Source organism: Callithrix jacchus, chromosome 11 (assembly GCF_049354715.1).
Source record: "Callithrix jacchus isolate 240 chromosome 11, calJac240_pri, whole genome shotgun sequence".
In the NCBI taxonomy this organism is placed as follows: domain Eukaryota; kingdom Metazoa; phylum Chordata; class Mammalia; order Primates; family Cebidae; genus Callithrix; species Callithrix jacchus.
Genome location: NC_133512.1, coordinates 36,406,886 through 36,423,999, shown reverse-complemented (window position 1 = coordinate 36,423,999; position 17,114 = coordinate 36,406,886). Strand labels below are relative to the sequence as shown.

General features: G+C 40.7%; 1 protein-coding gene across 1 annotated transcript in view; it reads left to right on the top strand.

Annotated features, from left to right (window-relative positions):
• DNAH11 (dynein axonemal heavy chain 11) overlaps nt 1-17,114 on the top strand; it is a 426,042-nt gene that overhangs the window by 252,352 nt on the left and 156,576 nt on the right. The window contains exons 45-48 of the mRNA XM_035253682.3: nt 1,105-1,278; nt 12,651-12,855; nt 15,729-15,894; nt 16,886-16,988. Of these exons, the coding sequence (XP_035109573.3) occupies nt 1,105-1,278; nt 12,651-12,855; nt 15,729-15,894; nt 16,886-16,988 (648 nt within the window). The remainder of the gene's footprint in view (nt 1-1,104; nt 1,279-12,650; nt 12,856-15,728; nt 15,895-16,885; nt 16,989-17,114) is intronic.

Below are 17,114 nucleotides of genomic sequence, written 5' to 3'. Positions count from 1 at the left end.
GGAGTCACTGGGCCAGGTCATCCTGTGGATATAGGAATCAGTGGGTCAGATCATCCTGTGGATATAGGAGTCACTGGGCCAGGTCATCCTGTGGATTTAGGAATCTGTGGGTCAGATCATCCTGTGGATATAGGAGTCACTGGGCCAGGTCATCCTGTGGATATAGGAATCTGTGGGTCAGATCATCCTGTGGATATAGGAGTCACTGGGCCAGGTCATCCTGTGGATATAGGAATCTGTGGGTCAGATTATCCTGTGGATATAGGAGTCACTGGGTCAGGTCATCCTGTGGACAAGGGCATCCCTGGGCTAGGTCATCATATGGATATAGAGGGGTTTTTCTAGTAGTTATACACAGTTGTCTTTTTCTTTATTTTCCAAACCCTAATCTAGCAGTAAATGGCTTATATCTATAAGCATATTAAAACAAGCACCTCCCAGTAAAGAGAGCCTGTTTCTTGTCACTGTAAATCTCTCTGGAGGATGAAAGTTGGTCCCCATGCAGTTTTCAGTTGGACCCCTCAGATTTGGTCTGGTGGGAAACCAAGTCCATGCCTTTCTCCATTCCTCCATCTCTCATGCCAGGGATTCCCAGATTTAGAATTCCAGAGATTAACAGAGTTTCGATAATGATTTGTAGGAATGGTATAGAGTTCCCAGTTGTTTTCTAAGCAAGAGTGTTTCTAAAAATAACTATCACCATAATTTTATAAGGGAAAAAACATTTTATCACTGAAAGGGCCAGCATTTAAATCAAATAATGTTATTAATTTTTAAAAAGTACTCCTTTCTTATTTTCCGCATTTTCCCATAAATTAATGTGAACATTGGTAGAAGTGAACACCGCTGTTCAATAGTGACTACCTAGCACAGGAATTTGCATGATATGCTGTCATTAGATTAAATAACCAACAGGTAATCTGGCATTCACCTAACTTTATCTTGCTTTATAAGTTAGTTATTTCACAAAATTTGTACGTGATGGGTTTATGGCAATTTTAGGTTTCTACCCCTGTGACAGTATTACTTATTATAATTTGTTTCTTTTTTAATCATTTTGAATACCTTTGAGTCTATCATAAGGATTTCTCTTGTTCTCCATAGCTTTCTGATTATCAAGCTCACTTCAGCCGTTGGTGGCAGAAAGAGATGAAAGCAGTGAAATTTCCATCCCAGGGAACAATCTTTGATTATTATGTGGACCACAGAACTAAGAAATTCTTGCCCTGGGCTGACAAAATCGCCCAATTTACTATGGATCCAGATGTGCCCCTGCAGGTAGGTATGGGGAACATAGCAATTGTATCAGCCTATTTTCGTATTGCTATAAAGAAATACCTGAAACTGGGTAATTAATCAAGAAAAGAGGTTTAATTGGCTCATGATTCCACAGGCTGCATAGGAAGCATGATGCTGGCATCTGCTGGGCTTCTGGGAGGCCTCAGGAAACGCAATCCCAGGGGAAGGAGAAGCAGGCAGTTCACGTGGCTAAAGCAGGAACAAGAGAGAGTCGGGGGAAGGTGCTGCACACTTTTAAATGACCAGATCTCATGAGAACAAACTCACTATCATGAGAACAGTACCAAGATGGATAGTGCTAAACCATTTATGGGAAACCACCCCCATGACCCAGTCACCCCCCACCAGGTCCCACCTCCAACATTCTGGATTACAAATCGACATGAGATTTGGTGGGGTCACAGATCCAAACCATATCAGCAATATTCAAGTGACAATGTGCTAATGTGATCCCTTTAAAAAAGAAAGTCTTTTTTTCTTTCTTGCCTGGTGAATAAATTATTGTGTTAATATGCTCAGCATATGACATCTATCATTGGGGGAGAAGAATCTCAGCTATAGGAATGTTTACTGAGGTAGCTGTTTTATCTCTCTATCCTCTTTTAAAACAATATTACAACTTAATTCTGCAATAACATTGTTCTTTATATTTTCCTAGAAACGTTGTGAGTTTGTAAAAATTAGAAGCATATTTCTGTTCAGTGATTCTTATTTCTGACCTTAATGTAAAATTCTTAGATACCACTTTTCACATATAACTCTTCTTTTACCCTCCAGCAATCAAATGAAGATGTTTACTCTCCTCTACTCACGTTTCAGTCACGTGACAGCTGATGATCCAAATGAACCTTTCTCTCTCTCTTTACTGTTTGTTTTCATAGATTGCTCCTCTGCATTTCCCTTAGATTCAGTTATTCTTTGATCATCTTATTCTGCCTCAATCTGTTTTCCTTTTTATTTTATTTATTCCTCAAAATCATGTCATTCTGATTCATTTTGGGGCTTACTATTTTGGGAGTGCTGTATGAACGGCATGTCAGTGATTCCTACGGCATTTATTAGGAGGCGGTTAGTGCCAAATAACAGAAAGCCCAGTGCATTCATTTCCTGGAGCTGCCATAACAAAAGACCAAAGACCAGGTGGCATAAGCAGTAAAAATGTATTCTCATAATTCTAGAGGCTAGAAGCTCAAGATGGAGATACTGAGGGGTTTTGTTTCTTCTGCAGCCTCTCTCCTTGGTTTGCTGATAGGCATCTCTTGCTGTGACCTCATAACCTTTTCTCTTTGTACACATTCATGGTCACTGTCTCCCTGTGTGTCTAAATTTCCTCTTCTCCTAAAGACTCCAGTCACATGATTAGGGCCTACCCTAATAGCCTAATTTAACTGAATTATCTCTTTTATAGGTCCTATCCCCAAATACAGTCACATTCTGAGCTATCAGGGGTCGAGGCTTCAGCAGATGTGTTTTGGAAGAGTCATAATTCAGCCTGTAACAATCTGCCCTCTGGACCTCCTACCATTTACCCCATTCCAACAGCCCCAAATTCTTTTTTTTTTTTTTTTTTTTTTTTTGAGACAGTCTTACTCTGTCACCCAGCCTGGAGTGCAATGGTGCTGTCTTGGTTCACTGCAACCTCTGCCTCCCGGCTTCAGGTGATTCTCCTGTCTCAGTCTCAAGTAGCTGGGATTACAGGCACCCGCCATCATGCCTGGCTAATTTTTGTATTTTTTGTAGAGACAGGGTTTCACCATGTTGGCCAAGCTGATTTGGTACTCCTGACCTCAGGTGATCCACCTGCCTTGGCCTCCCAAAGTGCTGGGATTACAGGTGTGAGCCACCATGCCCAGCTTACCAAGAGCCCAAAATTCTTAACCCATTCCAGTATCAACTCTAAGTCCTAAATACAATCCAAATATCATCTACATGATATATTTCATCTATCAATTCATGAAGTGAATTAAGGTACAGTTCAATCCTGAGGCAAAATTCCTTTCTAGGTATGAACTTACAAAACCAGAGAAGTTATCTGCTTGCAAAATACAGTGTTAGAACAGACATAGGATAGACCTTTCCATTCCAAAAGGGAGAAATCAGACAGAAGAAAGGGATCACAGTTCCCAAGCAAGTCCAACACTTAGCAGAGCAAATGCCTTCAGATTTTTTTGTTTTTTGAGATGGAGCCTTGCTCTGTCACCAAGCTGGAGTGCAGTGGTGCCCTTGAGATTTTTAAGACTTCGGAATAATAATCTTTGGCTCTATACTGGGGCCCTCTAGAATGATGGCCCTGCCTCTGGACCCACTAAGGTGGCAGTGTTGCCCTTGGTGGCAGCCCCACCTCCATGGTCCTGGGCAGCAGCCCTGTCCCTGAGGCACTGGGCCATATCGTCCTGGCTCAGTGACAGAAGTGGTGACCCCACTCCCTGAAAGTGAGAGGGAAGTAGCCTCATCTCCCAGACCTGTACCTTTTGGGCCAGTGGTGGCAGTGGCAGCGGATGTTCTGCTGATCTCTGAATTGCCTTTGGAGTTATTTTCCCTTTTCTTGGAGGATAATGCATGTCTGCAGCCAGGTTGCTAAATTGTCTTGTCTTGTAGAATCTAAGAAGTCTTACCTTCATTCATTTTGTCCTCTTCTCATGCCCTTTAGCCCAAGCTGGCAATATTCCTGCTGGTATAACCCCATCTCTATTCCTAGCTTCTACTGAAATAGCTGATTTTGTCTAATAATTACATCCATAATTTCTTTATGGAGTAATTGTCCCGCCACCCTTTGGTGTTCTCTCCAGGATACACTTTCTCATGTTCTGCATATGGACAAGCTGAGAATTTGTCAAATCTTTAAGTTCTAGTTCCTTTCTGCTAAACAATTACTTCTTCACTGTGCCTTTCTCCTTGTCATTTGCCAGCAGTAAGGAGAAACTGGGTCACATCTTCAACACTTTTCTTAGAAATCTCTTCAGTTAAGTACTTGAGTTAATCACTCACAGATTCTATCTTCCACAGAACACTAGAATGCAATTCAGCCAAGTTGCTTGCCACTTTATGACAAGAATTGCTGTTCTGTCAATGTCAAATAACATTTTCCTCATTACTGTCTGAGGCCTCACCGGAAGCCTCTTTTTTTATTGCATTTTAGGTTTGGGGGTACATGTGAAGAACATGCAAGATTGTTGCATAGTTACACACGTGGCAGTGTGATTTGCTGCCTTCCCCCCCCCATCACCTATATCTGGCATTTCTCTCCAAGCTATCTCTCCCCAACTCCCCACCCCCTGCTGTCCTCCCCTATTTCCCCCCTAGAGACCCCAGTGTGTGATGCTTCCCCCTCTGTGTCCATGTGTTCTCATTGTTCAACACCCGCCTATGACTGAGAACATGCGGTATTTCATTTTCTGTTCTTGTGTCAGTTTGCTGAGAATGTTTTCCAGGTTCATCCATGTCCCTACAAAGGACACGAACTCATTGTTTTTGATTGCTGCATAATATTCCATGGTGTATAGGTGCCACATTTTCCCTGTCCAGTCTGTCATCAATGGGCATTTGGGTTGAATCCAAGTCTTTACTATTGTAAACAGTGCTGCAATGAACATTCATGTGCATGTGTCCTTATAGTAGAACGATTTATAATCCCTTGAATATAAACCCAGTAATGGTATTGCTGGGTTAAATGGAATTTCTATTTCTAGGTCCTTGAGGAATCACCACACTGTCTTCCACAATGGTTGGACTAACTTACACTCCCATCAACAGCATAAAAGTATTCCTATTTCTCCACATCCTCTCCAGCATCTGTTGTCTCCTGATTTTTTAATGATTGCCATTCTAACTGGTGAGATGGTATCTCAGTGTAGTTTTAATTTGCATTTCTCTAATGACCAGTGATGATGAGCATTTTTTCATATGTTTGTTGGCCTCATATATGTCTTCTTTTGTAAAGTGTCTGTTCATATCCTTTGCCCATTTTTGAATGGGCTTGTTTTTTTCTTGTAAATCTGTTTTAGTTCTTTGTAGATTCTGGATATCAGCCCTTTGTAAGATGGCTAAACTGCAAAATTTTTTCCCATTCTGTTGGTTGCCAATTCACTCTAATGACTGTTTCTTTTGCCGTGCAGAAGCTGTGGAGATTGATTAGGTCTCATCTGTCTATTTTGGCTTTTGTTACCAATGCTTTTGGTGTATTAGTCATGAAGTCCTTGCCTACCCCTATGTCCTGAATGGTTTTGCCTAGATTTTCTTCTATGGTTTTTATGGTGTTAGGTCTTATGTTTAAGTCTTTAATCCATCTGGAGTTAATTTTAGTGTAAGGTGTCAGGAAGGGGTCCAGTTTCTGCTTTCTGCACATGGCTAGCCAGTTTTCCCAATACCATTTATTAAACAGGGAATCTTTTCCCATTGCTTGTTTTTGTCAGGTTTGTCAAAGATCGGATGGTTGTAGATATGCTGTGTTGCCTCCAAGGCCTCTGTTCTGTTCCACTGGTCTATAACTCTGTTTTGGTACCAGTACCATGCTGTTTTGATTACTGTAGCCTTGTAGTATAGTTTGAAGTCCGGTTGTGTGATGCCTACTGCTTTGTTCTTTTTGTTTAGAATTGACTTGGCTATGAGGGCTCTCTTTTGGTTCCATATGAATTTTAAGGTGGTTTTTTCCAGTTCTGTGAAGAAGGTCATTGATAGCTTGATAGGGATAGTGTTGAATCTGTAAATTACTTTGGGCAGTATGGCCATTTTCATGATATTGATTATTCCTAACCATAAACATGGTATGTTTCTCCATCTGTTTGTGTCCTCTCTTATTTAATTGAGTAGTGGTTTGTAGTTCTCCTTGAAGAGGTCCTTTATGTTCCCTGTTGGTTGTATTCCTAGGTATTTTATTCTCTTTGTAGCAATTGTGAATGGCAGTTGGTTCTTGATTTGGCTCTCTAAGTCTGTTATTGGTGTATAGGAATGCTTGTGATTTTTGCACATTGATTTTGTATCCTGAGACTTTGCCGAAGTTGCTTCTCAGTTTCAGAATATTTTGGGCTGAGACATTGGGGTCTTCTAGGTATACAACCATGTCATCTGCAAATAGAGACAATTTGACTTCCTCCTTTCCTATTTGAATACCCTTTATTTCTTTTTCTTGCCTGATTGCTTTGGCTAGAACTTCCAGTACTATGTTGAATAGGAGTGGTGAGAGAGGGCATCCTTGTCTAGTGCCAGATTTCAAAGGGAATGCTTCCAGTTTTTGCCCATTCAATATGATATTGGCTATTGGTTTGTCATAAATACCTTTTATTATTTTGATTTGATTCTCAGAATCAAAATCTGTGTTAACCATGATGAGATATCACCTCATACCAGTTAGGATGTCTGTTATCAGAAAGATGAAAGATAACAAGAAACCTTTTTTCTGTTGTCATGAGAAAATGGAACCTGAGCACATTTTTGGTGAGAATGTCAGTTAGTCTTGCTATTGTGTAAAATCGTATGGAGGTTCCAGCAATCCCACTTCTGGGCATATCTCCTAAGGAAATAAAATCAGTATGTTAAAGAGATACCTGCACTCCCATGTCCACTGCAGCACTATTCACAATATGCAAGACATGGAGTTAGCCTCAGTGTCCATCCGTGGATGAATGGACAAAGAAAATGTAGTTCTTACACACAGTGGCATACAGGTTGAGCATCTCTAATTCAAAAATCTAAAATACTCCAAAATTAAAAACCTGGAGTGCTGGCATGATGCTCAAAGGAAATGCTCCTTGGAATAGTTTGCATTTTAGGTTAGGAATGCTCAACCAGTAAGTATAACACAAACATCCCAAAAACCCTAAATATTGAAATCCAAAATAGTTGTGGATATCCAGAATATCCAAGCATTTCAGATAAGGGATATTCAACTTGTACCATTCAGCCTTTAAAAAGAAGGAAATTCTGTGCTTTGCAACAAGTTGGATGAAGCTGGAGGGCTTTGAGTGAAATAAGTCAGACACAGAAAGACAAATACTGCATGATCTCACTTACTGGTGAAATTTAAAAAGTTCAACTGATAGAAGCAGAGATTGTAATGTTAGCTACCAGGGGCTGGAGTTAGGAGGTTGGGGAGATGTTGGTCAAAGTATACAAAATTTCAGTTAGATCGGAGAAATAAGTTCAAGAGATCTATTGTACATGGTGACTATAGTTAATAATGATGTTTAGTGTTTTTTGAAAATCATTAAGAGGATAAATTTTAGATATTCTTCCCATAAAATATAAGCATGTGGGGCTGGGTGCCATGGCTCACATCTGTGTTCCCAACACTTTGGGAGGCTGAGGCGGGCAGATGACCTGAGGTCAGTAGCTCGAGACCAACCTGGACAACATGGCAAAACCCCATCTCTACTAAAAATATGAAAAATAGCCAGGCGTGGAAGCGTGTGCCTGTAATCACAGCTACTCAGGAGGCTAAGACAGGAGAATTGCTTGAACCCAGGAGATGGAGGTTGTAATGAACCGAGATCACACCATTGCACTACAGCCTGGGCGATAAGAGCTAAACTTTGTCTCAAAAAAAATAATAATAAGCACATGAGTCATAAGTATATGTTAATTTCCTGGAATCAGCCATTTTAGATTGTATATATATTTTAAAATATCAGGTTATACACAATAAATATATACAATTTTGTCAATTAAAAATTCACTTTCTAAAAACATATTTTAGCTCTGAGATCCAAAAAAATTTAATTATAGTTGTAACCTAAAGAAATCCAACTGCACATACAAAGATGATCATAGCCACATTGTTCCTAACAACAACCCAAAAATAGGAAAATTGAGAAATGAAGTTGTAGTTTCTTAGTAGGATGGAAATCTATACAGCAGTAAGAAAAATAACCTAGACCTAGATACATCAGTATAAGCATATCTCAGAAGTATAATGTTGATTTGAAAAAGGCAAATTGCAGAATAATCTGTATTTCTGAAACTAGTCACATAAATTTACAAATAAAAATTCAAACAAACAGGTAAACCTGTGCAGTAGTCCCTCACTTATCCATGACTTTGCTTTCTGAAGTCTCAGTTACCTATGGTCACCTGTGGTCCAAAAATATTCAGTGGAACATTTCAAAGATAAGCAATTTGTAAGTTAAGTTGCACACTGATTTGAGTTGCAGAATGAAATCTTGTATGATCTCACTTCATCCCACCCAGGACGGTAACCATCCCTTCATCCAGCTGGCTTGGTGACCAGGTCGACAGTTGTATATTGCAATGCTTGCGTTCAAGCACCCCTTATTTTACATAATAATGACCCCAAAGTGCATGAGTAGTATTGCTGACATAATTGTTCTATGTTAATAATTTTAATCTCTTAGTGTACCTAATTTATAAATTAAACTCTATCAAAGGTATATAGATACAGGAGAAAACAGTCTATGTAGGGTTCCATGCCATCTGTGGTTTCACGCATTCCCTGGGGGCCTTGGACCCTACCTCACCAAGTTTAAGGGAGGACAACTGTATTGGTTTGCTAGGGCTGCCATAACAAAATACCACAGACTGGGCAACTTAAACAACAGAAATTTCTTTCCTCACGGCTGTGGAGGCTAGCAGTCCAAGCTCAAGGGGTCAGCAAATTTGGCTTGTACCGAGGCCTCACTTCATTGCTTGCACATAGTCACTCTCTCTCTGCATCCTCACATGGCTTTTCTCTGTGCATGTGTATCCCTGATGTCTCCCTGTGTGTCCAAGTTTTCTTATGAGGGCACCCATCAGATTGGATTAGGGTTCACTCTAAGGGCTTCACCTTAACTTAATCACCTCTTTAAAGCCCCTATCTCCAAATACAATCCCATTCTGAAATACAGAGGTTAGGGTTTCATGACATGAACATTGGGGGTATGCAACATTATCAGCCTGCAGTATTACTCCAGTGTGATTTCATCCTAACTCATTACGTCTGCAGCAACCCTATTTCCAAATAACATCACATTCTGAGGTACTGCAGGTTACGACTTCAACATAGAAATTCGGGGAGTAGGCAGTTCAACCCGTAACACCTAACAATGAGGAAATTTATCATGTCACAAACAAGGAATTTAGAGGTCGAATAACCACAATGCAGATTAATTCTGTGACTTGGCAGAATCACCAAGGATTCTGACCATCCCATCTTTCTGCACTGCTCTGCTTCACACTGACTTCATTCTAAGACAGCCATCCCTTTGGTCTCAAGATCACTCTAGTGGTCCCAGAAGACTTCAAAGGAGAAAGGGACTTTCTCTTATCTTTTTATTAAGAGCTACAACACTTTCCTCAGAAGCCTGGAGCTGACTGCCACCTGCATCTAATTCTGCAGACTGGGCCACGTGCCACCTCTAACCCAATCTCAGGCCTGGGCAGTGGGGTTGCCATGATGGGCTTTGATGAGTCCTCACCTCCTGCAAGAGCCAGGCAGATTTTTCTCATGGAATACATGGCTACATGGATGAGTGGTGGGGACTTGGTGTGGGGTCTCTCCCAACAAAGAAGCAGGGAAGGCCAGGTGTGGTGGCACATGCCTGTAATCCCAGCACTTTGGGAGGCCAAGGCAGGTGGATCACCTGAGGTCAGGAGTTCAAGACCAGCCTGGCCAAAATTGTGAAACCCCTTCTCTACTAAAAATACAAAAAATTAGCTGGGCGTTGTGGTGGGTGCCTGTAATCCCAGCTACTCAGGAGGCTAAGGCAGGAGAATCACTTGAACGAACTCGGGAGGCAGAGGTTGCAGTGAGGGAGGAGACTCTCGAGCTCTGGAGGCAGAGGTTGCAGTGAGCCAAGATTGTGCCATTGCACTCCAGCCTGAGCAACAAGAGCAAGACTCCATCTCAAAAAAAAAAAAGGATTGGGGAAAGGGGGTTGGGATGCAGCCAAAAGTGCCTGCTCCATTAACTTTATCTGTTTGGAAACCTTGCTTTTTGTTGAAGCCACCTAGAATTCAGCTACCTACAAGTATGATCTAGCTGGCTGAAGGCTGAGAAACTGATCAGCCAAGAACTGCTTAAGATCTGAAAACTGGTATCACAAGGCTCATGCACCTTAGTGATGATATCTTGTACTGAAAAGAGAACCTATGAGGAGTTTGTACTCTTTATGCACAGTTGTACAAAATGCAGTTATTTGATTAACAGCATCTTGATATCATAGAAGAGAACCATAGTAAGTCAATAATAATAGTGAATACTAATATTATGCTGTTATATGCCAGGCCCTTTATTGAGTGCTATACAAAAAGCCATCCTTACAGCAACCTTCTAAGGCAGAGGCTGTCACTAGCCCTTTGTTACACAGGGAGAAACAGAGGCACAAAGAGAAGAAATAGGTTCACAGCTATATGGGTAGTAAGTATGCGACGACCAACAGTTCTAATTTGACTGGGATTAAAGGCATTTGGGGAACAATGGACTTTGAATTTTAAAACGGAAATCCTGAGCAAACAAGAGTTGGTCACACTAAAACAAGCAAAGCAGGATTCACACCCAGACAGCCTGACTCCAGAGTCCATGCTCTGAAGAGCATTCTATGTATACATAAGAGACAGGTCAGGCTCTGACAGACTTGGGTTTGAATCAAAGTACTGCCACTTACTAGTAGTTATGCCTTGACCAAGTCTGTCATGTTCTTTAAGCTTTAGTTTAGTCACCTCTGAAATAAAACTAGTAACTCTCTTTATAGGTTTGTTATGGGTATCTTATGACATTATGCATATAAAGTGCTTAGCATGGTATCTGCCACGTATTTCCCAGTAAGTGTTAATTATTGGTATTAATGTGTGGAAAAAAGAGCCAGTAGACAAATTTAAAAGCAAATGATGACAACTAACAGCAAGAAAGGTGAAAACATATGAGATGCAGCTCGAATATTTTTTAAACAGTAGTCTAGGACTGTCTAGTATAGCATAGAACAGTCTGTTTTTCAGTAAGCCCTAAGAGTGTCACGGAATTAAAATGAAGTTCTAGAGCAAATGTTCCATCATGGGGATGATCTTGAATTGTGTATAAAATATTCAGCTGGGTGAGGCATGGTGGCATACATCTGTGATCCTAGCCCTTGGGGAGGCTGAGGCAGGTGATCACTTCAGCCCAGGAGTTTGACACCAGCCTGGACAACATGGCAAAACCCTATCTCTACAAAAAATACAAAATAATTAGCTGGGCATGGTGGTACATGCCTGTAGGACCAGCTTCTTGGGAGGCTGAGGTAGGAGCATCACCTGAGCCCAGGAAGTCAAGGCTGCAGTGAGCCATGATCACGCCACTGCACTTCAGCCTGGGCATAGGAGTGAGACCCTGTCTCAAAAAAAAAATAATTTTTAAAACCCAGAATAGTCCATTGTGGTTAGTACATGCTAACTAGGTAGAGAAGAACGTCATCAATTATAGAATTTCTGTGGATTTCTTATGAACAATCTGAATCTTGCAGGTAGGTTCTCCCCTCCCTTTAAATTTGAACACCAAAAAATGCAACCAAATTGTCAACTGTCTTTTGTACTTTGTGTTCTGTTTTGGTGCCAAAACCCAGGATCAGCTGTCTTTTAATCACTGAGCAAAATTCTGTTTACTGCATGTCTATATGTACTTCTTGTTCCGATCTTACATTTTAATGTGTTCCCGAGTTTGATTTTTGTTTTTTTATTGTTTTCCTGTAAGCCACTTCAAATTGTTTGTAAAGTAATATAGCGTTTATAAGTAAATAAACTGCTAATTTTTAAAACAGAAAAATTAAGCTTTAGTTTCTAACAAAGCAAGGCATGATACGTTTCAAATGTGTTTTGGTTTCTTAATATTCCACTTAAAAGCCATCATTTCTCCCTAAACTGATCTCTTCCCACACTGAACTCCTTTAAATGGACTGTGCTGAATTATTTAGCCATTTGATCTAACCAGGCCAAGGCATTAGTCCCAGTGTTCATTTATGTGTGGCTTAACTTCGCAAATGTTTCCTCATATCCTGAAATGTTGTAGATGGTTTCTTATATGTTTACCGTATTCCCTTCTGTGCTTACCATGATGTTGGGCAGAGGGTATATTCTGGAATAAGAGGCCTTATGGGCTAGTACTTAAATTGTAAATGATAAATCAGTGTTTTAGTTATGGTTACTTCGATGCATTACCCAATTGCTCTCGTCAAGCTACAGTGTCTGAACTCTGACCATTAAAAGCTGAAAATAAGGTGGAATCTCTCCCGCTGGGTGTTAATCTGTACTACAAATTATTTGGATCTCAATTCTGAAGTGACTGTGCCACTTTTTTTATATATAAAATTTTGGAATGTCTCTCTTTCTCTCTCACTTTCTCTCTTTCTTCCTCTCTGATCTTTGTCTGATTTTGTTTCTCCTCCCAGACAGTTCTGGTTCACACATCAGAGACAACTCGTCTTAGATATTTCATTGAGTTGTTGCTTGAGAAAGGAAAGCCTCTAATGCTAGTAGGAAATGCCGGAGTGGGGAAAACAGTCTTCGTAGGTGACACATTGGCAAGTCTCTGTGAAGATTACATAGTATCCCGTGTGCCTTTCAACTACTACACAACATCCGCAACTCTGCAAAGTAAGTGCGTGCACCTGTTTATTTTCCAGAAACATGGGATCAAAAATCATGAAGATGGGGACATGCAGCCCCCAAAGACTCATAATGCCTTTCCCTAGAATTTACAGTTGTTGCTTCGGCCTCAGATGAATTTTTACTTATCATCATCATCCTTATTAAATATATGTTGCTTAAATATTGTTGTCACTTTGGCATTTTATGTCACTCATGACGTTATTTGGGTGATCATGCTTTAGAACAGCAAAAATATACATCAATAGTGTTAATGTGTTACCTCAAAACCATTGGTTGCCTTTAATTTCATGGAGTCTTGACAATATAAGGGTGTACTCAAGGAGGGATGGTTACTTTTTCAAGTACAATATTGATTTAGAAGAAATTCATTAAAACTGTGTTGAGTAAATGACAGAGCGAAGAGTCATTAATGAAATCCTAAGTCACTAGAACTAATTTTGAACTAATGAATAACTAATCAGTGTAATCAAAAGACCCACCCAGAAATGGGACATTCCCAGAGTTAGGTAGAGCAAGCAAAAGAGACATGGGAAGTAGAGGGAAAATCACAGAAACAGCTGATGTCAGAAGGCCAGTCACTGTCCAGCAGGGAAAGGGGACTCTGGTGGGGGTCAGCCAGTCGCTCTACTGTCTGGTTGTTGATTAAAACTGTTGAGTTGCCCTGACTGTGGGTTGCTGAGGTATCTGTATGTGTGTGAATATATGTTGTTTTCTTAGCTGCATCGGTAGAGACTAATAGTATTTTTACTCGTTGACGTCATTAACAGCCAGTAGTGATGATTTTTCTGTCATCTTTTTATTAGTTGGTTGGTCTTACTTGTCTTTATGAATGGAACCTTTAGAAAGCCAGCTCAAGCCAGGTGTGGTGGTACCTACTGGTAGTCCCAGCTGCTCAGGAGGCTGAGCTGGGAGGAAGGTGGGAGGATTGCTTGAGCCCTGGAATTTGAGTCCAGCCTGGGCAATGTATTGAGATACCTGTCCCCCAAAAAAAGCCAGTTCTACATAATTTCATTCATCACTTCAGCAAATACATATGATTTACCTACTTTTCCCAAGGATTTTGTAGGGTATATGTTTTTAATTTGTAGGGATGAAAGGAAGACTCTATGATTTATAAGTGGAAGATAAGGCTGCAGTTCAGTAGTGGACAAATTACTTGATTATGATGTGAGTGCATCTTGCTAATTCCTAAAAGGAATACAGGCATGAATAAGATTTAGAGATGGCCTGTTAGTATGAAGAATAGAAGGAGCTATAGTTGTCTGTGTACTTGTAAAGAGAATTATGATTTCAGCCATTTGAAACGGGACAACAAATGGGCAAAGAAGATTAGGATAAAGGACCAGCTTAAGCAAAGACATGGAAGAGAGAAAGTTGTGGGACACATTCAGTGAATTGAATCTCTATAATGACTGAAGCATAGTGATTGGGTGGAAGATGCAGAAAAGGCTCAGCTGCTGACTTGGAGTTATACTGCTCATAGGATGACTACCTGTCCAGTTCCCTGAAAGACCAGAGTGTCTTGGGACAGTCCCAGGCAACCACAGATGGTTGATCACACCAACTCTAGAGAATGCTGAGATACAAACAGAGGGGACTGTATTTCATTTGATGGAAAATGGTGAACCATTGATAGGGGAGCAAGGAACTGACAAGGTGAGAACTGTTCTTTGACAGTTTTTTCTTTGAGAAAAGAGATCTGAGGTGGGGAGATCAGCCCCCCTGAGTAGTATAAAAGCTAAATGTAATGTGGCCCTATACCAGAGTTGTAAAAAATTAGGTGGCAACTTGGGAACATATGGAAATGACATGAAGTACTATGCATAGGCTGTGGTTGGGCAAACGGGGGACCAGGAAAGAGAGTTTACTGGGAGGCTTTGTATCTGGCCAATGGGCATGTTAACCCCATAAGCAAGAGCACAGAGACAAAAGAAAAGAGGTGAATTCTGAGTGGGGAAGAAAAGATGTTAAGCTGAGTTTGGATAGAGGCAGACTCAGTGTTGGCTGAACATTGGATACAATGCCTGGTAAGAATTGATGTCCAGCAAGTGTTCAGAAATGTGAGTCTGCCTCTTGGAAAAGGTTTTTATCTATTGCACAATTATTTTTTCATTCGTTTGTTTGTTTGCTCATTGTTTTAAAAGTATTTGTTGTGGCCGTCACCAGTGGTATAGCAGTGAATATCACATAGTTCCTTGGTCTTAAAATATTTATAGTCTGTTTGGAGAGTCAACAAGTAATTAGATACAATGTCTCAGACACACGCTGTTCTGGATTTTCTTCACATAAAACTTTAAAAAATAGATGGAAAGTCATATAGGTACAGGAAGAAATGTAACTCCTTGTATTCACAGATAGTGTCTACATTGTGGTTGGTGTCTACATACTCTGTTGTTCTTGTGCTTCTGCACTGCAGCAGCCTAAGAAGACAGGTGTGGGAGACTTTCCTGAGCTGTTCCCAGACTTTTCTGCAGGGATGATAGAGAATAGAACTGAGAGACCAGGCCATGGTTGGACTAGTGGAGGCCATGTAGAATGGGTACAGGGAAGAAGTGCGTAGATTAGTGGTTGGGTTGTTTCAGCTGTGATGGGCAATGTGATGTCGTGCTGCACATGTTGCAATCTCCATAAAGGGAGAGGTGGAGTGACTTCTGGCAACAAGAGGGAGATTGGCCAGAAAGCATGACATAGAAGGAGGGGCCAGAGACACATCTCAGGTCTCCTAACCTATGAAGAGGTGATACCTGAAACTGTGGGTGGAAGAAATCAACAGAAGAAGGTAAGAGCAAGAGAGAAATGACTGTAGACAGAACATTTACATTCTGTTGATTGGTAGACAGAAATATCATTTATTTCAGAAATCCTCGAGAAGCCCCTAGAGAAAAAAGCTGGTCATAACTATGGTCCAAGAGGAAATAAAAAATTGATTTATTTTATTGATGACATGAACATGCCTGAAGTGGACTTCTATGGCACTGTGCAGCCTCACACCCTGATCCGACAGCATATTGATTATGGGCATTGGTAAGCAAGTCTCTGGAGTTTACTTTCTTCCCAAATCTAATAATTACTATGGATGAACATTTTCAAGTAGAATTATCCCCAGTTCCTTCTAAGGAATATCTTTTGGGTTTACTTTCTATCTCTTTTCATCATATTAAGTGGAATAATTTTCCTTTGTATCTCTTTTCATCATATTAAGTGGAATAGTTTCCCTTTGTATCTTTGGGAGATTGGATTGAAAAGTATCTCAGAAATGTTAGGACTGTCCAGAAATCATGCCCTCTTTAAGAATTAACTCTCGGGCTGGGCGCAGTGGCTCACGCCTGTAATCCCAGCACTCTGGGAGGCCGAGGCGGGTGGATCACGAGGTCAAGAGATCGAGACCATCCTGGTCAACATGGTGAAACCCCACCTCTATTAAAAATACAGAAAATTAGCTGGGCACGGTGATGCATGCCTGTAATCCCAGATACTCAGGAGGCTGAGGCAGGAGAATTGCCTGAACCCAGGAGGCGGAGGTTGCGGTGAGCTGAGATCGTGCCATTGCACTCCAGCCTGGGTAACAAGAGTGAAACTCCGTCTCAAAAAAAAAAAAAATTAACTCTCACTAAATTATTTAAGAGAAACTTGATCTTATGTGGCAGGATATAAACATTTGGGCACTGTAGTCTGCAGTCCCTGACAGTTAACTACAGGGACAGCCCCGAGCCCTTCCATGGAGTCTTGCTATGGGTACAAGACAGTTTCTACAGGGTAACATGAGAATCAGTAAGCAGTAATAGTTTATATTGATTCAGTTCCAGGTCTTGATTTTGGCATCAGAGAAATAAGTCACCTTCAGTTTTCTGAGCTTCAGTTTTGATGTCTCTCAAATGAGGCTCACAAGGTCAACTTCACAGAGTGGTTGTAAAGAAAGAAGATAATTTGTGATGAAATCCTTTATGAACTGTCAGATTTTGCTGTTTTGTCATCTCCAGTTTTTGGATTTAAGGTTCTATTTTCTGTCTTTTAGGTATGATAGACAGAAGGTGATGCTTAAAGAAATCCACAACTGCCAGTATGTCGCCTGCATGAATCCAATGGTGGGCAGTTTCACCATCAATCCTAGGCTACAGGTGGGGTGTTAAATACAGTTTTTGAACTGTTGATCTGTATTTTACTGCTTTTGAGTACAGATTAGGATTCCTAGGGGACCTTTGGTTAAGCATGTTTTTCATGGCAGCTGTACTATATTTTATTCC